At 44.4% G+C, this 23,523-nt stretch overlaps 1 protein-coding gene across 1 annotated transcript in view; it reads right to left on the bottom strand.

The window, feature by feature from the left end:
• Positions 1-825: 825 nt before the first annotated feature.
• LOC126421539 (calpain-12-like) overlaps positions 826-23,523 on the bottom strand; it is a 71,854-nt gene continuing 49,156 nt past the window's right edge. Inside the window, exons 5-7 of the mRNA XM_050087237.1 lie at positions 18,243-18,442; positions 9,167-9,326; positions 826-1,014 (exon numbers count right to left, since the gene is read on the bottom strand). Of these exons, the coding sequence (XP_049943194.1) occupies positions 826-1,014; positions 9,167-9,326; positions 18,243-18,442 (549 nt within the window). The remainder of the gene's footprint in view (positions 1,015-9,166; positions 9,327-18,242; positions 18,443-23,523) is intronic.

Here is a 23,523-nt window from a genome sequence, read left to right on the forward strand (position 1 = left end):
CTAACCTAAGGACATCACACACATCCATGCCCGAGGCAGGATTCGAAGCTGCGACTGGGCTCTGAGCACTATGGGACTTAACTTCTGAGGTCATCAGTCCACTAGACTTATAACTACTTAAACCTAGCTAACCTAAGGACATCACACACATCCATGCCCGAAGCAGGATTCGAACCTGCGACCGTAGCTGTCGCGCGGTTCTAGACTGAAGCGCCTAGAACCGCTCGGCCACCCCGGCCGCCTGCCTTAGTGAAACGGATTTGCGCAGCATATGCGTACGACATAGACGATAAATAGTTTGGACGAGAAGAGAACAGAAGCTTTCGAAATGTGGTGCTACAGAAGAATGCTGAAGATTAGACGGGTAGATCACATAGCTAATGAGGAGGTATTGACTAGAATTGGGGAGAAGAGAAATTTGTGGCACAACTCGACTAGAAGAAGGGATAGGTTGGTAGGGCGCGTTCTGAGGCATCGAGGGATCACCAATTTAGTACTGGAGGGCAGCATGGAGGGTAAAAATCGTAGAGGGAGACCAAGAGATGAATACGCTAAGCAGATTCAGAAGGATGTAGGTTGCAGCAGGTACTGGGAGATGAAGCTTGCACTGGATAGAGTAGCATGGAGAGCTGCATCAAACCAGTCTCTGAACTGAAGACCACAACAACAACACCAACAACAATGCGTACGGCAACGTGCGAGCAGGCGTGTCAATACAGCAATGTTATGGGCTAGGTGTGAAAAGGCTGTTTTATGATGCAGCACTTCACAGGCGCCTATAGGACTGCAGCAGCTGGAGATGTAAAGGGCGCTGGAGACGATCGCTCACCCGTCGCTCCAGGCGCCGGTCCACTCGCGGTGGTCGGCCCAGGGGTTGCGCACGCGCACCATGCGCAGCGGCCGCCGGCCGGCCTGCCGCACGTGGCGCACCTCCCGCACGGTGTAGGCGTGGCCGCGCGCCAGCCCGCTCTCCGTCACCGCTGGCCTACTTGCCGACACGGACGCCCAGTTGCCCTGCAAAAGCGACATTATCAACTCTGTCTCTCTGTGTACCTGTCCCTCCTAAAAACACTAGCATTTTCGTTGTTAGAACACCCTTCACCTCCTTTCCCAAGGTGGCTTCCATCAACTCACCCTCCCGGATGATGCCCTCTCTCCCTCCATTTATCCCTCCTATCAACTCTGATCCTCACCCCCTCTCCTTTCCTCCGTCCTTTTCCTGGGCTCCCTCTCCCCCTCCTTCCATCCTCTTTTTTTCCCCCCACCTACCCTCTCTCTGCCCCCATCTCTCCTCCAAGTCATTTTGCATTTCCCTCCTCTGCCTTTCCTCATTCCCTCTCGCGTCTGCCCTCCCCCTCCCCCCCCCTTATGAGTCCTCTCCTTCCTTTGGTCTCCCCCCTTTCGTTTTTCCTCTCCTCCCTCCTTGTTTTCCCCCCATCTGCCCAGATCCCGCCCCCCCCCCCCCATCTGCCCTCGGCTATGGTGTGTCATCCTTGTGCCGACATTTCAGTACAGTGTTTACAGTGAGTGTTCAGTGTTGTGTGTCTTCTCCGAAGTGTTGCGAACGGACATCATACTGCCGCTGGGAGTGATTTTTATATCTCTTGCGAAAAGAAACCAGAATGTCGCCATGCTTTTTGTCTGTCTACTATGTTCCCTGTCTGCTCCCTGTGTATTTTATTAGCTTTGCCAACCCTTTATGTTTTAACTTTCCACAATTTTCCGCCGTTTTACAATTTCAGTCACCGTTTTATCGCCTGCTTTTATTGTTTCTTATCTTCTTTCTTACGTTTTAAAAAGTCTGTAGGCTGCAGAGCAGCGTAATAAGCTGCTGCCAGCCCGCCCCCTTAGGGGGGAATCGAAATACAATAAAGGAAAAAAAAAAGTTGTTAGAAGTGTATAGTCTTAAACGCATTTGCAAACACAAATATTTACGTGATAAACTTTGTGATATTAAGCTCTCTTTCTACAGTGCGATCTAAAAGCCGCGCACATGAAAATAAATGCATCTGTAAACAGGAGTTGCACTGCATCAGTTCGATCAGCCACTGCAAGATAGCACAATATGTTTCACCAACAGTAAATGAAGAGCCCAATGTAACAAGTTAGATCACGTGACATTTATAGTATTGTGCAGCTAATAGCGCGGTAAACATGTCTTTTTTCCAAGAGCAACGAGTTTTTGCTGTTGTTCAGCATTATTTGTCATCCATATGCACATATCATACGTGCATTTCCTGAGAAATGTGCAGTTGCCACGTTGCCAAATAATTCAATAATAACGAGACTAATCTCCCGGTACTGGGAACGTGGACCAGTTGTAGACAAGAAAAGAACTTGAGACCAGCTGCATGAACGCTAAACTGCCTGAGGTGACAAATGTCATCCTTTGCTCGCTTTCAAAAAGTTTGAGACCGTCTCTCCAATCTCAGATTTCATATGGCGTAGCTCCGAAACCGATGCAGAAGTTAAAATTTCGTGCTTATGACGATCGTAATGTAGAGGAATTGAAGAGGCAGAATAAACAATAGCGTCTAGTGTATTGTACGTGGATTTGGTTATTTTTAACATCCATGGAATCGTAAAACTGGATCGCATTTCCTGTACTGATGAGACTTGGCTTCACCGTAGTGGATGCATGAATAGTCAAAACACAATACTTTGGTCAACCAGCCGGCCGGGGTGGCAAAGCGGTTCTAGGCGCTTCAGTCTGGAACCGCGCGACCGCTACGGTTGCAGGTTCGAATCCTGCCTCGGGCATGGATGTGTGTGATGTCCTTAGGTTAGTTAGGTTTAAGTAGTTCTAAGTTCTAGGGGACTGATGACCTCAGAAGTTAAGTCCCATAGTGCTCAGAGCCCTTTGAACCATTTTTGGTCAACCGAAAATCCATACGTGTTCCATGAAAACATATTGCACTGTCAGAAAACTGGAATGTGGTGTGCTTTATCGCGTCCTTGAACAGTGATCCCTAGTTTCTTTGAAATTTTAGTTAATGGTATTATGTACCAAGACGTCATTCAACAGTTAATTTCGCTTCTTCAGGCAGATGAACATCCTTGTTGGTTACAGCTGGACGACGTCACTGATGACACAACAAATGAAACAATTCTTATCAACAGCGAATATTTTGGTAATCGAATCATCTCTAAAGGATTACGGCCCTTACTCGCTCCCGATTTAACTCTCTAGACGTCTTCCTCTGGCGCTAAAAGTAAGGGTCTTTAAAAACAGGACGTACACACAGGCGGAACTAAAGATTAACATAACAACGGAGATTAACATCAGTGTCGTTATTCTACGTAAGGTCGTCTCAATCTGGTAAAATGAATTCATGGATGCATTGCTGAACAGGACGACAATTTTGAGCGTGTGCTATAAATAATGTGTATGATATGATGATATATAACACTTTTTAATGCGCACGACTTTTCGATAGCCCTTATTACAACTTTTTTTCGGCTATAAAGTAAACACATATAAACGAGGATTGGTTAAAAAAAAAATGGTTCAAATGGCTCTGAGCACTATGGGACTTAACATCTTAGGTCATCAGTCCCCTAGAACTTAGAACTACTGAAACCTAACTAACCTAAGGACATCACACACATCCATGCCTGAGGCAGGATTCGAACCTGCGACCGTAGCAGTCCCGCGGTTCCGGACTGCAGCGCCTAGAACCGCAAGGCCACCGCGGCCGGCTATAAACGAAGACAATAGGGTAAGTAACGACCATTTCGCTTTAACAAAGGGGGTTAATCAACAGACCAATAGTGCATGTTTCGGCGGTTTACCTGCCCATGAGTGGTAAGTGTGGCTTCATCACTAAACAAGATACATGATACATCTTGAGTATCCTGTGTTAATGCCCATGTACAAAGTTAACACGATTATTATAATCGTTTCCACCCAGCTCTTGATGGAAAGAGAAAAAATAGGAGTGGAACTCATGTCGATGGAGAACGCTTAGGACCTCATACCTACTTCTCGTGCGATTGTACTGGAGTTAACGTACGGATCAACTGAAACAGCAGCAGCAAGAACGTTAATTTCTCCCCTCTTCTGTCGTCACTTGTTTCTTTCTGTTAAGTTGTCTAGGTGTTGCACTATCACTTCGACGTGACTGGTTGAGAAGGTTGATAAATAATAGCCGTGATGGCTGACGCTATCGGAATATCTCGCCGCGTATGCAGTACATGAACGAACTGCATTACACTCTCCGTACACTATGAACCTGTCGGCTTCTTCTGGATTGGTAAATCCTACTGCTTTGACCGTCACACACTAACTGACTAGCAAGTCGCAGAGCACTCATGGAACACACAAGCACACTATAAGAGAACACACCAACATAGTTTCTGGCAACTACGCAGGTTGAATGGCCCAAACAAGTATCGATGTAGAAGCCTTTCAAAATATGATACATGTAAATGACTCGCATTAGAATCCTGCAATAAACACCACCAACACTCTAATTTACCCCACTTTGTTTGTTAATCTCAAGAGGCATTGTTCCATTTAAAAAAAATGTACGTTTGCACGAAAACACATATTCTAAGAATTATGACAATCTGTTTACTGGCTAACAATACGAGCCACTGACTACCAGTCTATTCTGTGAAAATCGCACATCAATAGCACTTTCCATTTTCGCAATATTTGCGAAGCAATTTTTAGGTAATTCATCCTGTATGTCGAAAGCCATAGCTATTCTTTCGGAATATGTAATTCAATAGTCTCGAAAAGTAGGTGATCCATATCACTAACAAGATTCACTTTGAGTGCAAAAGCAACCATTTCCGCCACTCTATCCTTAACGTTACCAACCGCTATGGAGAACGCCAAAAGCACATAAAACTTGAGAAATCAGCAATTACTGATCAGAGTCTTGCAAACAAACGCAGAATAATGTTTTATTAAACTTGTCCACAGTTCTTAATACTGGGATTCTGTTGCTAAAGAAGCAGTAGAAATCCGAATCTTCAAGAACATCTTCAACCGGCACAGCGGATATAATCTATTGGTGCGTGCATGTCATCTCTCAACGCTGAGAAGACAAAGAGAAGTGTACTTAATTGTTCAGATTCCCACGAGACCGCTGGCTCCACCATCGCAGATATGGGTACAGTATCTGGTAACAAGTGCGACTTGAGCCGTTTATGGGCTATAAATCGTCACCACAACAGCAGCCACGGCAGTTTTTCTTACGAAGACTATGGAGACTCTCGTTGAAAGCTCAAACTGAACCCGGATTTAACGTGGCAAGCAAACTCAGAATGTCGCCGTGGAAAGCATCGACACGATGTCGCAGTATCTATGCACACTGATTGTAATGTCTCTATGCATTAAATCTACCCTGACATCATTACAATGACAAAAAGCTTTCGACACGAGTTTCCTTGTTGATTCAAATGGTTCAAATGGCTCTGAGCACTATGGGACTTAACATCTGCGGTCATCAGTCCCCTAGAACTTAGAACTACTTAAACCTAACTAACCTAAGGACATCACACACATCCATGCCCGAGGCAGGATTCGAACCTGCGACCGTAGCAGTCGCGGGGTTCCGGACTGAAGCGCCTAGAACCGCTTGGCCACTGCGGCCGGCCATGTTGACTGAGTTTGAATTTTCGCTGTTCTTCTAGGTAGTAAAGAGTAACGCCAATAGAATGAGTGGCACTTCGTCTCTGGGGTGAAGTGAAACACATATGTCTCATCACTAGTAGGAGTTTGGCCAAGAAAGGCATTTCTGTCAGTGTAACAGCGCGCCGGCGCTGCAGCCATTCTGTCTGTTTTGTGTTATTCAGTCAGTAGCCGGTATAGTTACCGTTAACAAATTCTGTTATGGTCATGATGTTTGGACACAGTTTCATCAACGAAAGAACGAGTAATAATTGGGAAACTGTTGTCTTACTTGTTTAAATTTACACGTCCATCTTAAGTAATTTTGTCCCCTACTTGGGTCTCCGAACCGTATGCGATGAGTGACGAACGTGGTAGTCGATTTATTCATGCACATTTGTTCGGGCGTTGTTGAACATGTCACATCACTGTCTCACATACCTTTCGTTCATTATTTGCATCACGATACAGTTTTCTTAGCCGACTGTATTTTTTTTGCAAGTTTCGGCTTCTCAGCGTTCCAAACTTGGATAACAACTGGGACCTTTCTGTGAGCGGGATTTTGTACCAAACATTTAATTTTAATCACAAAATACACAACTTGTTTCGACTGGCTCTCATGTAACAATGAAGATAGGTGTCGAGGAGCCCATTCGACGCCGTATATAAGCTTGACATCACTCTGTGGACCTGCAATGTGAGAGTGTCGTTACTGCTGCTCTCGTATTTACATATGTTCGATATTCGCTACTACCTTTGTTTTCTTATAACTAATGTGATTATTAAACTGCAAGAGGAATCTGGTTTTGTTTCCCATTTGTGGCAATGTGTACGTATGGAACAAACAAAAAGCAGCAAATCGTGGTCAATTCAAGACACGTCTTAGCCCTGTCGTCTGACCATTTAGCAGATATTTAGTCTTGTTACAACACTACGTTACTTTAATAACGCTAAGAAAATGCAGTGCCACTGTCGCTAGCTGCAAAGGTACAAGAGCTACAGTTTCGCAATAGGACGTTGGAAACTAGGAGAATGAGGCTTCATGAGTCTACGGGTTCGCTAACCGATTACTAGGAACCAAAAAGTGAAAGATCCTACGTAATAAAGCCAGACAGACATTCCATCGTAAAAGGGAATTTTTATTTTTCGTCTTCATTGCTTTTGTAGCGTCTTCTGATCCATCCACATAACGGCGTGTTGCTGGTTGCCGCACTGTCGAGTGGCCTGCAACTGGATCGCAGCTCGTCCTGCCTGTGACACCCGCTGCAGTACTGGGGGCGCCACGTCCGCCAGATACAGCCGGCACTAGCTCTGTCCACGAACTACGTGAAAGTAGACAACTTGCCGGTATTCCTCCTCCAGGTGGCCTCTGTAAGACAGCCCAACAGCTCGCCGGTCAGTGCGGATTCCAGCCTCGGCCTCGACTTGACCTCATTCTACTCGTCAGATCTCAGCGCTTGCCAATGGAACCAGACACATCATCAGTGCAGCCTACGCCGACCGTGCAGCCTACACGAACACTGAAGTGATGACATTTTGTATGTCGGTTGAGGATACTGTTCTTGAAGACACTTAATTAAAACTTGCGGTTTGTCAAGGGTAAAAAAAGAAAAAAAAACTTTGTAAAAACCTGACAGAAATCGGTAATTTAGAAGCGGACTTTTCCGTTTTCATGGCGTTGCTGCAGGTCTGTCTTCGCTCCTTCTCGCGACCGCAGTTCTGGATTGTGCCGCGAACCGAACAGTCGACTGTTAAGCGGCACCGTGGGCAGAGCGGCCCGTCTCCGATTTCAGGCACAGCACACGTGTTCCAGTTATCCCGCCGCAAACTTTTTGTCCCTGTAGCCTTCGACATCCATTTGCGACAATAAACACCTCAGAAATTCATCGTAATTGTTAAAATAGGCATTGGGATTGAATTCGCTCTGTACGTTCCATATAATTAGATCTCGATCTTGCTTCTTGTGACTGCAAATTTCGAGATCCTCCAAGACGTTAAAAAATCGTCCCTCTTAAGCTGTCTTTAGGTTGTTCATCTTCCGATCAACATCCATGGCAGATGCTTTAACGTTGTTTTAACAGTGTCTTTGCTCCCTGAAATTTGCAAGCTCCTCCCCGTTTGTTCTATGAACGGTTTGTTACAGTCAGTGCACTTGATCGTATACATACCTGAATCCCAAAAATTATTCCTATTGCTACAGATTTAATGGCATAGCTTGAACTTAGCACTTTTTTACGGAAAACTATTCTTCATTTACTTTATGAGAGCATCTTTCGAATTTGTCGGAAGTCTTTCCGTTGTAGGTTATAGCCACGTATTCTTTCTTTCTGTTGTTTTTCTTAACTGTGACGTGTTGGTTTTTTAGTTTTAGTCGTTTTTTCTTTATGTTATTATAAACTCTCATAGTACCCTTCCTCTTTGTCCGGTCGCTGTTCAAACCTATAACCGAAGGCTTGTTTAATATGTTTGACTTATTTGATTAAAGTAATTGCAGAAATATTTCATGTTAAATTGTGACAATTTTTATTTTAAAAAATTGTTATAATTTTGTAAATATTGAGGATCCACAAACAGGAAAACAGTTGTGCCGAGCGACTGTATTCATTTCAAGTAGTGAAGGGTGCAGCAATCAGTTGCAATGATGTTTATTCTATATCTAGGTTTCGGTCACAGTGTGGCAATGTTCAGTCCAGTAATAAAAGTGAAATTATTAAAATAACTTGTATATGCACATAGATTCAACTGGGCGATTCATGCTAGAGGCAGAGTTCACACTGAAGCCCTCTTTATCATTACAATGCAGCTGGCTTCAGCGTACATCGTACCAACCTACAGCAACGTCCTTATATGTATTACGGTCTGACAGCATGTAAGGCCGTCGCTGTACATTGATATGATGTACACTGGGGAGCCACCTGCATTGTAATTTTGTAAAGAGGACCTCAGTGTGGACTCAACCTCTAGCACGAATAGTTCAATTGGGACTATGTGCACATACAAGTGTTTTTGATGTTACATTTACTGGTTTGTATTTTATGACTAACATTTAAAGCTTATGCGACTCTACATTTAATAAGGTATGCATCGTACCTTATTGTAATTTGTTCTTCATATGTCTTGAAGATGGCCATACAGCGAACGATATCTAGACATGCAATAAACATCAGTTGCGACTGATTGCTGCACCCTTTACTACTTGGAATTTATATGAAGATTTTCAGCTGTCCCCATCGAGGTATATCAACACCTGTCGGCAGCTGAGGGTTTCAATTGATTATCATTTACTTGGAATTTATTTGTTAGTAACGACTCGTATAAACCCTTCAGTAGGGTTACACCCTAGCTTATTTTAACCTTGATACTTATGAGTTTAATGAAGTAGTAACAGTGGATCCCGCAGTAAGTGTTTGCCACAGCCAACCGCCCATTAAATTCTTAATGTTGCAGAAGCACCCAGTAGAGAGCACTGTAGGTTATCAGTACCGGTCTAAGCTGAGCCGTGCTGTGCTGCTAGCTATCTTAGCGCGCTCGGCAGACGCGAGTCACCTTCTTGGCGCAGGTGACGAGGTCCCCGCGTGCGAAGGCGTCCCTCAGCAGCGGGTAGAGCGCGGCCGACGAGCGCAGCTTCTCGGCGACGCCGCCCGTCAGGTCGACGAGCGCCTCGAGCGCGTGCCCGCCCGCCAGCGCCTCGTAGCTGCCGTGCAGCCTGCGGCAGCGGCAGGGCCGAAGCGTCAGCTCAGCTCTGCACCCACCCACTGTACTTCTAGCTGCCTCTCCACAAACACTAAAGGACAAGTCGGTAGGTCTCAAAGCGCACGTGCGGTACATCAAAAACATTTACCATGTTACTGCGTGTACTCATACAACGCGAATGAAGACAGCTACCATAGAAAAAAAACTGTAAACAGTCGCAAAATATTTTCACGCAGCAAAATTACTTCTACACATAAGGTGATTTATTAACTCACCACCCAACTTCAAAATGAATCATTTCGTTGCAGATAACAAGCTATGAGAGGCTTATTTTATTTATTATTATTTAGCGTATGGCTAATACAGACATATCATGAAATTAAATTACATATACATATGTACATATTGACACACAAGAAACTTAAGTTTGTCTTTACAACTGAATATCCAGCGCACTGCATCTGGAGTTGCTAGCAGGAAGTCCTCTTTGGCGCCGTGATAGGCTCGAACCCTGCATTCACTGACAATGTGGTGAACACTAGGTCTGGAGCCCCACAGTCACAAGCTGGATCAAGCCGCTTCTTCCAATTAAAGAGAGAATCCCTGCATCGGCCATGGCCAGTACGGATTCTTTTGAGAGTAGTCCAGGTCTTGCGTGGTAGGTCGAATCCACTTGGAAGTTTAGCACCTGAGAAGATGTTATGCAGGTGCACATCTGTCACGACCTTTCCATTCTTCAAGAGGTTTGAAATTCTTAGCAACCATGTCAGCAGCATCGCACAGAGTTGGATGACGTGATTTCAGTCTCTTACGGTTTAAAGGTGGCAGGTCGCTATGCACGGGTAGGTTAGAATTCCTGGAGATCTTGTGGAATGAGAGGCTTTTAGTAAGTAATGGAACATTTTTTTCTGAAAGCGGGTAGGTTCTTCTGAGGATTCCAAAGGATAACATTATTACCCACTCTTCTGGCTACAAAACCCTGTTTTTCAATACAGTCTCCGTTCAATACCACAGCCTTAGGCCACTTACTGCGAGGGCCTGGGTGCTCTCATGGTACCATTCTACTGGTCGACGTCGTAGCTAAAGTTTCGCTGCATCAATAAACTCCCCATCATCCAGCCACTACATCCCGCGGGATGTATCCTTCATTGGCCCAAACAGATGGAAGGTGCGATATCCGGGCTGAATGGTAGATGAGAAAGAACAGTCTAATGAAGTTTCGTGAGCTCCTCTCGGGTGCACAGACTTCTGTCAAGCCTTGCGTTGTCATGAAGAAGAAGTACATTTGCATTTTTGTGCGAGCAACAGTTTGAAATGGTTTCTTCAATTTGCTGAGGGTAGCACAATACACTTGTGAGTTGAGCGTTGCACCATGTGGGAGGGCATGAAACAGAATAACCCCTTCAGAGCCCCAGAAGACCGTCGCGATGACTTTACCGTCTGAAGGTGTGGATTTGAACCTTTTCATCGAAGGAGAGCAGGTGTGGTGCCGCTCCATGCATTGATATTTTGTTTTGAGATGAGCCCGTGTTTCGTCGCCTGTGAGGATGCTCGACAGAAATTCATGACGATCAGCCTCATAACGCGCAAGCAACTCCGCACAGATGATCCTCCGTTGTCTTTACGGTCTTCTGTTACATGGCAAGCAACCCAGCGGACACACACATTTTTCCTTGTGTGCCTCAGGCATCTCATGGCTTTAACAATATTTTACTTCTCTTTATAAACAAGAGTATATGGTTCATTGATTCGAAAGTAAAGTCCGTAAGTTCAAATCAGCCTGCCATAGAATTTCGGAGCTACTACCTCAACAACGCTATTATCTGTTCTCATACGCAGGGAATGGACAAAAATGTTGAAACACCACAAGCACAACATGTTACCGTGTCTAATAACAGTTGGCATTCAGAAAAGCTTCCAGTCGTCTCGGAATGCTTACGTACAGGTCCTGTATGGTTTTCCAGGGAATGGTAATCCATTCTTCTTGAAAAACAGTGCCAAGTTCAGGCAACGATGATGGACAGCGACCAGGAACACTTCTATCCGAAATAGATCACAACGGCTAAATAAGCATCCGGTGATTGTGGTGGCCGGGGAAGTGCGACAATTCATCCTTGTGCTCCCAAAACCAGTCCTGGACGACACGAGTGATGTGAAGTGTTCCTGTCGTCTTGCAACATACAACACCATTCGGGAACAAACTTTGTAACTTGGAAATTATTTCTTTCACAATTGTAATTTCGGTCTTTGGACCATTCCTAACCATAAAGGCAAAAGCTTTTGCTTCAGCACATCTAAGACCTTAAAATCCTCCGACATGTATATATGTCACCGTCAAAAATAGGCTTTTTCACTGTAGAAATACGGCAACATCAGACGTGTGCGAAGTTCTGCAGATCGCAAAATGATGTAAGTTATGTGAAATGTCACCAACGTTAACATCATTCACATAAATCGCTACAAGTCAGTGTTCTCGCACACTCTTTACGTATAAACTAGGGCCGTTGGTGCCAAAATATGTATTTCAAAGTCTGACAGGTGCTCAAGCAAGATCTTGTGCAGTACCAGCTGCCAAAATTCGAAACTGCAATTGCGAAATAAATAATTTCGACAGTCAATTGCGAATACGATTTCGTTTAAAATTCTGCATGACTGTGAACCCCGACCATGAGAAGTTCATTGTACCACGTGATGGACTTGATCAGCCAAAATGGTAACATAATCCTTGGCAGTAATGCGATCTTGGTATCCATGGAATACCACGATATGGCTGCCAAATTCATCACCGAATCCCATCATGTTTCACTCTTGGGACGTAAAGTCTCCAGAAGTTGGAAACGCTGTGCAACGGAACTCATCCGACCAAATGGCTTTCTTTCATTTTTCCATATTCCAGGTTTTATGGTTTCGGCACCACGTATTTCTGTAACGGGCATTTGAATCACTGATGAGTCATTTTGGAATTCCAGCTCGCCCTGCAATTTCCAAATTATGGACCTTCCTTCTTGTTGTTTTGGAGCTGACAGGGTTCGCAAGTGCGACACTCAGTTCTGCAGTGACTTTTGCAGCCGTTGTCTTCTTATTTTTTGTCTCAGTCCTCTTCAATGACCGTCTGTCACGATCACTCAGCTGACACTTTCGTCCGCGTTGTGACTTCGTGGATAATGTTTTTCCTCTTTACCTGTGTGCGATGTAATCCTTTGATATGCTACCTCTCCAAACACACACAAAAAATTGCGGCTCCATACTAGTACCAACAACTGGCCCACGTTCAGATTCACTTAGCTTCGATATAATGCACTTACAACGACACAGAACGCTGTTATAATTATGACTGACACTGCGAAGGTGTCGCTCATGGTCACATACAACAACGCAACCTGCTGGCTTGGCTAGCATCTGAATTTACGGTCAAGCATTCATTTCTCTTGGTGTCTCCATAATTTTGTCCAACCCCTGTATCTTCTTCGCCTTGCATCCATACTTGGCTCATATACTGTTGTATTTCATACTAAAATTATCCCGTCACTCTGACTGTGCCGCAAATTATACCTCTAAAATGAGCGCCTTTTACAGTGCATGCAATTGCCGTTCTTTTATAATGTCCGGAAGCCACTTCTACACAAATCACGACGGGATTTATTACAACGAACGTCGTGTACAAAGCTTTTTTTCCCGGAGGGCCGCGAACCACTCTAAGATATATTTAAAGAATTACACCCCTTAATGCCATATTTTCTCTATGTTATTTGATTCTTTTTTCCCGACAGTGGCAGCGACAGTGTAAAGTAGTTGCCTCAGTTTCTGCATGAGTTTAATTTCTTCTTGTTACGAAAGGAATATAAAGCACTTCTGGTCGATTTTCAAACTATAATCATCAATAAAATATTGGAAAGTCAGATATTTTATAACAATCCTCCATCGATCAGTGCTGGACTAAAAACTTGAAAATTTCGACTCTGGAAAATACTCATGTGCTGCGTCGGTTCCACTTATTCTCGAAATTAAGCCCGTTTCTCTCTCTCTCTCTCTCTCTCTCTCTCTCTCTCTCACCCTCCCTCCCACCCTCCCTCCCTCCTTCCCTCCTTCCCCCTCTCCCTCTATGTCTCTCATTCAAGACCTAGATCTATTAGAGAATTGTTGTTCCTGTTTCTCTAACCAATGTGGGGCTCTAGACCAATAATTTTTTAAACAAAGAGTGATTTCATATTAAAAAAACAACGGTGATCACTACATTCCACACTCAAGCGCGGATTTAAAATATGCTCTTACATAAGACAGTGTCATCTTTGATGAGAATCATCCCAAAGTAGTCATTTTAGCGCGATGGCAGTCCAGAAGATAAGCTCTAATGTAAAAAGGAGATACTGCTGTCAAGAGATTACTATGGAAAGAGATACTGCCGTCAAGAGATTACTATGGAAAGAGATACTGACACAGAAAGACCATAGTGCGCACGATATCTTAATCGAGTGGCTTTTCGATTTTCTGACCTCCAGAATTCAGTGCACTTATACCAAGGAAGATCTTATAAAAAGGAAGAGAAGATATCAAACAAAAATCACAGGGGAAGGAAGGGTAGTGTTCTAGCATTAAAGACGAAAAACATCTTACAGTTTATTTTAACTGACAGTGGCAGACGTTAAGTTGTGTTTGATCAGAATTCGTAGTTTGTAAGGCGGAGGTATTTTGGCGCCACTTTCCCGCCACTATATCGAGGAGCCCTTGTGATTGGCTAAGCCGTACGGGCGGATATTGTTTTAAATTGTTCAAGAAGCTTCTAGAACATTTTGTATGAACTGCTCGGGGTGGACCAGCGGTTTCACTTCTAGAAAGAGTGAAAGGAAATCGGATTATAACGAAGGCCGTCACTGGTTGAGTCGAGAGCCCGCACTGTTGAACCGAGATTTGTTAATATCGAATCAGAATATGACATAGGACTCTCTGGTGGGTGTCCAGCCGAAACACATCGTTGGAGACATTAGTGATAAAGCGTCCAGTGATCACTCTGAAACTTAATCTGAGAAAGTGCCAATTGTGCCGTTTGAAGCAGAATCATTTTGTGTCTCTGCGAGCGGAGGAACAAATCGGTGCTCATCCGTAGAGCTTGAGGCATTCCGAAGTGCTCGGTTACTACGACGCTCTTGAGTCAAGTGTCTGCTTTTGGCAAGTGTGCAAGCAGATTGTCTTCACTAGTGAACGGACGCTGTACGTGAGTAACTTCGAACACAGAAGTTTTCGGATGCAACCACACGTTCCCTGTGTAGTTAAATTCACATTTGCACATCATACTTCGTCTCCACGACGATCGCAGCCTACCGCAAATTGACGCGGCAGATGTGCTCTTCACTCGACTATTTATAGTGATAAACGCGCCACGGCCTGAGGCATAGGTAACTAGAACGGTAAATGTATTCAGACCTCTTTGTTGTCAGCACGTCAGAGTGGAGGTTTTCACCAACAAAGAGGCTAGACAGTATTAACCATTCAAGTGTTCCTGTCGTGAAAACGGGGAGCGTGATTTTTTCGTAGAAGATAGGTGTTGTGCCAAGCTTAAACTTAATCTGACCAGTAGAATGGAATGTTTTAATTGTACAGATTCTGTTTTGCAAGTTCACTTAGGATCATCACAACTGTCCCTGGACTTGTAACGAAAATCTTAAACGGCTTTCAACCACAACCACGTCCTTTGCTGCGGGTGCCAGCTGCTTGTTACTGAGTTCAGAATATTTCACAATTGACATATCATAGCAAGAGGTATAGCGTTGTTTCAGATCTGTAGCAAAGCTAGCGGTGGTCGCTGAATGTAGTCTGTAACGCATCTGAGTCTGCCATATTTTTCCTCATTTCTACGGGAGGGGGGGGGGGGGGGGGGTGGTGTGTGTCACAGGTTCGAATCCTGCCTCGGGCATGGATGTGTGTGATGTCCTTAGGTTAGTTAGGTTTAAGTAGTTCTAAGTTCTTGTGGACTGATGGCCTCAGATGTTAAGTCTCATAGTGCTCAGAGCCATTTGAACCATTTTCGCTAATATCGTGTTACATCATATCTGTTCTCGATAATGACGTCACTTCGTCGAGGAAGAGAGCCGATAAGTTTCATCAGATATTTCATGCCCATTTGAAGGCACTGACTGATTATTAGCTCCAGCAGAGCTACCATATAGCGTGTGTTGTTGATTGCTACCATTTCACACTGTTACAAATAGTCGAGACATTTTGTACAGGATTTTGGTCAGGTGATTTAGAGGGCCTGTATAGAGTTCCTGACTGTTTATTAGAAACGTATGCCTGCGCACCCGTAAATACAACTTTTTTCATCTTAGTATCGTCAGTATCATACTCATGACGAAGCTGGAGAACAAAGAGCAACAGTTCGCCACCGAGAATACTGAAATGCACATGTTAGTTCATGTTCTCAGTAACCTGGATGAGTGGGTCTTAGTAGTTATACGAAAAACACCCTCTGCATATCCTGCCTTAATTGTATGTACCCTTACAAATCGCGGGGTGGACTCCTCATTGGGGACATTCGACACTTTGCATGATTTGAAAAGAGATGACCGCACTATTCGCCTGCAACCATATACGCAGCTTAATGGGTCACTGTGAGCAATGATGCATTGACAGGTACTCGGCGTAAATGTCCTTTGCCTGCAACTCCTTTGGCGATGATCGCTTGGAAACTGACTGAGATAGCCCTGCATTCACTTGGAGTAGCAATTCCTGTTGAGTTTGAAACTGACTGGCAATAACAAGGCGCAACACTGATATTCGGTGTCTTTTTGCAACCACTACTTTTACATGTTAGATGTCTGAATGTGGTTACACGATTCCTTGTAGAGATCATGGATAGTCTACGTTGATACACCAAGAAACTGCACACCTTCATTTATGGTGAGTGAGCCGCGGCGAGCTGGCGCCAGTCTTATTTTGTTCATTTATCGTTGAGATCGATTGTGGTTGAGGCAAGCTATCTTTGCTTTTCGCGTGTCTTATCTTGCGGCTTCGAAGGCGAAGCGAGTGGTTGTTAGCCTTCGACGGGTAACCTTCGAGAACTCGTGTCATTCGCGGGGGAGACGAGTGTCAACGTCTGCCGAACGAGTGTGATGACCGTTACACATCGTGGTGTGGAATTGGTTGGGTGTTTTGTCGACATGGGCAGCTTTTTGTGACTTCGCTGGGAACAAAATTTGAAGGGAAGCGGTGAAGCTGTGGAAACCACTCCCTCGTATTGTGTACCTGATACGGAGTGTCGTCGTAATTGTTTGTTCACCGACGCACTCAGAGATTTTAAACTTTATTATTATTGTGGGAGACTTTCTTGGCCTAGTTAAATGGTGGCCGTTATTTGAAAACTTTGAGAAGTTTTTGTGTCTCTTGCAGTCAAATGATTTTATGAAGCTGTTTTTAAAGCCCGCACTCTATTAATACAGTTGTCCATGTGTAAATGAGTCAAATGTTCTGCCCAACTTTTCTATGTTTCAGCGTTGTTGAAATGTCTTTGTGATCGGGAAGAAATTTTTATTGCGCCAGCGCCTTGGCGGGGAGAGAAATGTCATCCGAGGTCTAGGCCTGGAAAAGAACCTGGCCACTACCGGAGTTGGCCACATATCCCCTTCCAACGTTTAGTATTTATCTTACATCCGGCAAGGCGGGTTAAGCTGGTAGATACATATTTTGTATGTAACCTGTTTGTATATGAACTTGTTTTCTTAAATATTACGACTGGCAACTGGCTAAGCCTTAAACTGCATAGCATCTGCTGAGTTCCCTGTCAGCTTTTTCTAGTAATTTTTTATTAACACGTCTGAGTGCGGTTCAAATGGCTCTGAGCACTATGGGACTTACCATCTGAGGTCATCAGTCCCTTAGAACTTAGAACTACTTAAACGTAACTAACCTAAGGACATCACACACATCCTTACCCGAGGCAGGATTCGAACCTGTGACCGTAGCAGCAGCGCGGTTCCGGACTGACGCGCTTAGAACCGCTCGGCTACAACGGCCGGCCGTCTGAGTACGTAAATATTTTTTTTAAGATCAGTGTCTGCGTTGTAGTTTTTTTAATTGATTCCATCATGTTATGTAATGGCATCTTAGTTTGGCACTAGTGGTCAAGTGTTATTAAGTCAACTTTTACGTGTAATTGTTTCATTATATCTATTTTAAGGGAAGTCCTATATGGGAGGTGACTTCTGGGAGTTTGAAGTTCTCATGTATGTCAATAACCCCCTTTTCTTAATTGGAATTATTTGTTGGAGTAATGAGTACGTTGGGTTTCTAATTGTATCTGCAAACTTTATCTAGTGACTCGTCCACAATTTGTAATTCTCTAATTATTGTTTTAAAGGCGTAATGCCAATAAAGTGTCTTAATTATAAAGTGTGACTACCAACCACGATTCCATCACGCTTCCTCTTTTATGGTATTTAGAATATGCTGTGCAAGTGTGGTACGACTAAGGAATGACGTATCAGTAAGGTCTAGACATACATCAAACACTACAGTTCCTAAACGAAATTTTCACTCAGCAGCTGAGCATGCGCTGTTATTAAAATTCCTGGAAGATTAAAGCTGTGTTCCGAAGGGAAACTCTAACTCTCGACCTCTGCCTTTCGAGCACAAGTGCTCAATCAATTGAACGGTCTCAAGTTCGAGGCTCGGTCCGGTGCACAGTTTTAATCTGGCACCAAGTTTCACTATAGTTCCTGTGTGCAACTCTGTCACGACTATGTCGATCCATTCCAGTGCGCTATTTCTTTATAACTGACTGGTACTTGCACGCCACTCACTGCCATGATGTATGTCAGTGTTGCGGTGTCACGACTGCCTATTACCAGCTCTACAACATTTCCAGTGGTCGAAAGCAACCAGTTTACGGTGTGTCAAATACTTTGTCGGGTGAGCTTAGTGGAGTGGCGGTCCTCACTTGGCGTACGCCTTCTCGACGAAGCAGACCCAGAAGAGGGCGGCGCCGGCGCCGGCGCAGCTGGCGTAGAGCGGCGCGCCGCCCCTGGCCGGCAGCCGGTCGTCCAGCAGCACGCAGCGCCACCGCCCGAAGCGCCAGAGACGCACGCGCACCGCGCCGCGGTAGCCCGCGCCACGCAGCGGCTGCCGGCCCGGCACCACCTGCGCAGACAGAGCGCGCACCTAGCCCTCCAAACGCATACTATCACTTTGTACAGGCTGGTCCAAATTCCTATTGTAGTCATCTAGGGGTTCTCGAGGGAACTTACAAGGAAACTCCTGAGTGCCAGGTTATACACCACTGGTCATTAAAATTGCTACACCAAGAAGAAATGCAGATGATAAACGGGTAGTCATTGGACAAATATAATTTACTAGAACTGACATTGTCACGCAATTTGGGTGCATAGATCCTGAGAAATCAGTACCCAGAACAACCACCTCTTGCCGTAATAACGGCCTTGATACGCCTGGGCATTGAGTCAAACAGAGCTTGGGTGGCTTGAACAGGTACAGTGCCCATGCAGCTTGAACACGATACCACAATTCATCAAGTGTGGTGGCTGGCGTATTGTGACGAGCCAGTTGCTCGGCCACCATTGATCAGACGTTTTCAATTGGTGAGAGATCAGGAGAATGTGCTGGCCAGGACAGCAGTCGAACATTTTCTGTATCCAGAAAGGCCCGTACAGGACCTGCAACATGCGGTCGTGCATTATCCTGTTGAAATGTAGGGTTTCGCAGGGATCGAATGAAGGGTAGAGCCACATCTGAAATGTAACGTCCACTGTTCAAAGTGCCGTCAATGCGAATAAGAAGTGACCGAGACGTGTAACCAATGGCACCCCATACCGTCACGCCGGGTGATACGCCAGTATTGCGATGACGAATACACGCTTCCAATGTCCGTTCACCGCGATGTCGCCAAACACGAATGCGAGCATCATGATGCTGTAAACAGAACCTGGATTCGTCCGAAAAAATGACGTTTTGCCATTCGTGCATCCAGGTTCGTCGTTGAGTACACCATCGTAGGCGCTCCTGTCTGTGATGCAGCGTCAACGGTAACCGCAGCCATGGTCTCCGAGCTGATAGTCCATGCCGCTGCAAAAGTCGTCCAACTGTTCGTGCAGATGGTTGTTATCTTGCAAACGTCCCCATCTGTTGACTCAGGGATCGAGACGTGGCTGCACGATCCGTTACAGCCATGCAGGTAAGATGCCTGTCATCTCGACTGCTAGTGATATGAGGCCGTTGGGATCCAGCACGGCGTTCCGTATTACCCTCCTGAACCCATCGATTCCGTATTCTGCTAACAGCCATCGGATCTCGACCAATGCGAGCAGCAATGTCGCCATACGATAAACCGCAATCGCGATAGGCTACAACCCGGCCTTTATCAAAGTCGGAAACGTGATGGTACGCATTCTCCTCCTTGCACGAGGCATCACAACAACGATTCACCAGGCAACGCCGGTCAACTGGTGTTTGTGTATGAGAAATCGGTTGCAAACTTTCCTCATGTCAGCACGTTGTAGGTGTCGCCACCGGCGCCAATCTTGTGTGAATGCTCTGAAAAGCTAATCATTTGCATATCACAGCATCTTCTTCTTATTGGTTAAAATTCGCGTCTCTAGCACGTCATCTTTGTGGTGTAGCAATTTTAATGGCCAGTAGTGTAAGTTCAATTTTTAGTAAGGCTAATTTAGAAGTGTTGTGTTCACAATTAGGAAAGATATTAGCTGCCAATGATTCACCGTGTGCATCAGGAAGGTGACAGAAGATCAGCGTCCGCGAGGTGCCGAGATTAACCTGCTGTGGGATGTATGTATTACACTCCACAAAACGCACATCGTCGACATTCAAGAAATGTTCAAAATAAACCGTTAACTTGGACCATGAGAACCGAATGAAAATGGCGCGCCACGTAGATCACAAAAGTTCACACGATCAAGATCGAAGGTGAATTCCTTGGGAGTCGCAAACCGTGCAAGATATTCAGCTAGGTATCCACTCTTACGAGAATCATATTGGGAGTAACGTGCTGATGAAAATTGATGGAATGTGATGGCATGGAAGCGAATGCAAAAGCAGTCTGTAGTGGAGCTTATCGTGAAATGGCTATCCTTTAAAGCGTAGGTGCAGATAGTGATACAACTTATTCTACAGGGACGGATAAAACAAAGGTCTAGAGGCTGAACTTGTCCAGCGGCTCCAGTTGGTATGAATTACAATGTCACACACTTTCAGGAGAGATAGTTTGCTCTACAGGAGTATGATTTTTATATCCAGACCAGGAATAAAGCAAAAGAAAGTTATTTTAACCAGATATTGGCCAAAACCAAGTGTTAATACTACAGTTGCAGTTCTCTTTCGCTCATTTTCCCACTCTTGCTTGCTGTGACGCAAATTTTCTCTACTGCCCTTGCAAAATCAAGCACACAAAAAACAATCGTAGGGGGCAGAGCACCTCGGATTTCTATCAGCACAATTAACAACTTTCTACTCAATTTACCATCCAGATTAATAGTCAGCTTAATTGTATACGAATGCGTTGAGGCACTGATGGTACTTAATCTTGATGCAACTCTCTTCGTACCTCAAATTTCCAGGGTTCCTTTCATATGCATTTCCTCTTCAAATCCCGATTGGTCGGGGTTGAAAATAAATTTCTTACTCAACGATGGGTAAGTTCGCTTATTTCTTTTATAAATGTTCGCGCCTATTCTGCAGTTTTCTGTACATCGTCAAGTCGACGCTTTATTTGAAATTTCGTTATCTTATGTCTTCCAATTCTGTAGCACTCTATGAAGCTCTGCAACTACCAGCTGCTTCCCTTGAAATCACTGTAATCTGTGTCGCGCACAAATTCATGTGCATAACGCAGTACCCTTCCCCTCCCCCTCCCCCCCTCATGGACCTTGCCGTTGGAGCCGGGGGGGGGGGGGGGGGGAGAGGGGGTAGGCTTCTGTGTCTCAGCGATACAGATAGCCGTACTGTAGGTGCAATCACAAAGGAGAGGTATCCGTTGAGATCCCGGACAAACGTGTGGTTCCTGAAGAGGAGCAGTAACCTTTTCAGTAGTGGCAGGGGTTACAGTCTGGACGATTGACTAATATGGCCTTGTAACATTAACCAAAAGGGTCTTGCTAAGCTTCTACTCCGAACGGCTGAAAGCAAGGGGAAACTACAGCCGTAATTTTTCCCGAGGGCACGCAGCTTTACTGTATGGTTAAATGATGATGGCGTCCTCTTGGGTAAAATTTACTGAGGTAAAATATTCCTCCAATCGGATTTCCGGACTGGGACTACTCCGGAGGATGTCGTCATCAGGAGAAAAAAAAATGGCGTTCTACAGATCGGAGAATGAAATGTCAGCCCGTTAATTAGGAAGGCAGGTTAGAAAATTTAAAAAGGGAAATGGGTAGGTTAAAGTTAGATATTGTGGAAATTAGTGAAGTTTGGTGGCAGGTCAATACAGGGTTATAAATACAAAATCAAATAGGGGTAATGAAGGAGTAGATTTAATAATGAATAAAAAAATAGGAGCGGGGTGAGCTACTACGAATAGCGTAGTGAACGCGCTATTGTAGCCAAGGCAGACACGAAGCCTACGCCTACGACACTAGTACAAGTTTATATGCCAACTAGTTCTTCAGATGACGAAGAGATTGAACAAGTGTATGATGAGATAAAACAAATTATTCAGATAGTGAAAAGAGACTAAAAATTTAATTGACTGGAATTCGATAGTAGGAAAAGGAAGATAAGGAAATGTAGTAAGTGAATATGTAATGGGGGTAAGGAATGAAAGAGGAAGTCGCATGGTAGAATTTTGCACATAGGATAACTTAATCATAGCTAACACTTGGTTCAAGAATCATAAAAGAAGGTTGTATACATGGAAAACGCCTGGAGATACTGGAAGGTTTCAAATAGATTGTATTATGGTAAGACAAAGATTTAGGAACCAGGTTTTAAACTGTAAGACATTTCCTGGGGCAAATGTGGACTCCGACATCAGTCTGCTGGTTATGAACCGCAGTTTAAAACTGGTGAAACTGCAAAAAGGTAGGAATTTAAAAGGTGGGATCTGGATAAACTGAAAGAATCAGAGGTTGTAGAGAGTTTCAGAGAGACCATTATGGAACGATTGACACGAACAGGGGAAAGAAATACAGTAGAAGAAGAATGGGTAGCTTTGAGAGATCAAATAGTGAAGGCAGCAGAGGATCAAATGTGCGAAGAGACGACGGCTAGTAGAAATTCTTGGATAACACAAGAGATATTGAATTTAATTGATGAAAGGAGAAAATATAAAAATGCAGTAAATGAATCAGGCAAAAAGGAATACAAACGTCTCAAAAATGAGATCGACAGGAAGTGCAAAATGGCTAAGCAGGGACGGCTAGAGGATAAATGTAAGGATGTAGAGGCATATATCTCTAGGGGTAAGATAGATACTGCCAACACGAAAATTAGAGATCTTTGGAGAAGAGAGAACCACCTGTATGAATATCAAGGGCTCAGATGGAAAACCAGTTCTAAGGAAAGGGAAAGCAGAAAGGTGGAATGAGTACATAGAGGTTTTCTATAAGGGCGATGTACTCGATATTATGGAAATGGAAGAGGACGTAGGTGAAGATGAAATGGGATATATGATACTGCGTGAAGGATTTGACAGAGCACTGGAAGACCTAAGTCGAAACAAGGCCCCGGGAGTAGACAACATTCCATTAGAATTGCTGACAGCCTTGGGAGAGCCAGCCCTGACAGAACTGTACCATCTGGTAAGCAAGATGTACGAGACAGGCGAAATACCGTCAGACTTCAAGAAGAATATAATAATTCCAATCCCAAAGAAAGCAGGTGTTGACAGGCGTGGAAATTACCGAACTATCAGTTTAATAAATCATGGTGCAAAATACGGACGAAAAATTGGTAGAAGCTGACCTCGAGGAAGATCAGTTTGGATTCCGCAGAAATGTTGGAACACGTGAGGCAATACTGACTTTACGACTTATCTTAGAAGAAAGATTAAGGAAAGGCAAACCTACGTTTCTAGCATTTGTAGACTTAGAGAAAGCTTTTGACAATGTTGACTGGAATACCCTCTTTCAAATTCTGAAGGTGGCAGGGGTAAAATACAGGGAGCGAAAGGCTATTTACAATTTGTACAGAAACCAGACGGCAGTTATAAGAGTCGAGGGGCATGAAAGGAAAGCAGTGGTTGGGAAGGGAGT

This window comes from Schistocerca serialis, chromosome 1 (assembly GCF_023864345.2).
Source record: "Schistocerca serialis cubense isolate TAMUIC-IGC-003099 chromosome 1, iqSchSeri2.2, whole genome shotgun sequence".
NCBI lineage: Eukaryota > Metazoa > Arthropoda > Insecta > Orthoptera > Acrididae > Schistocerca > Schistocerca serialis.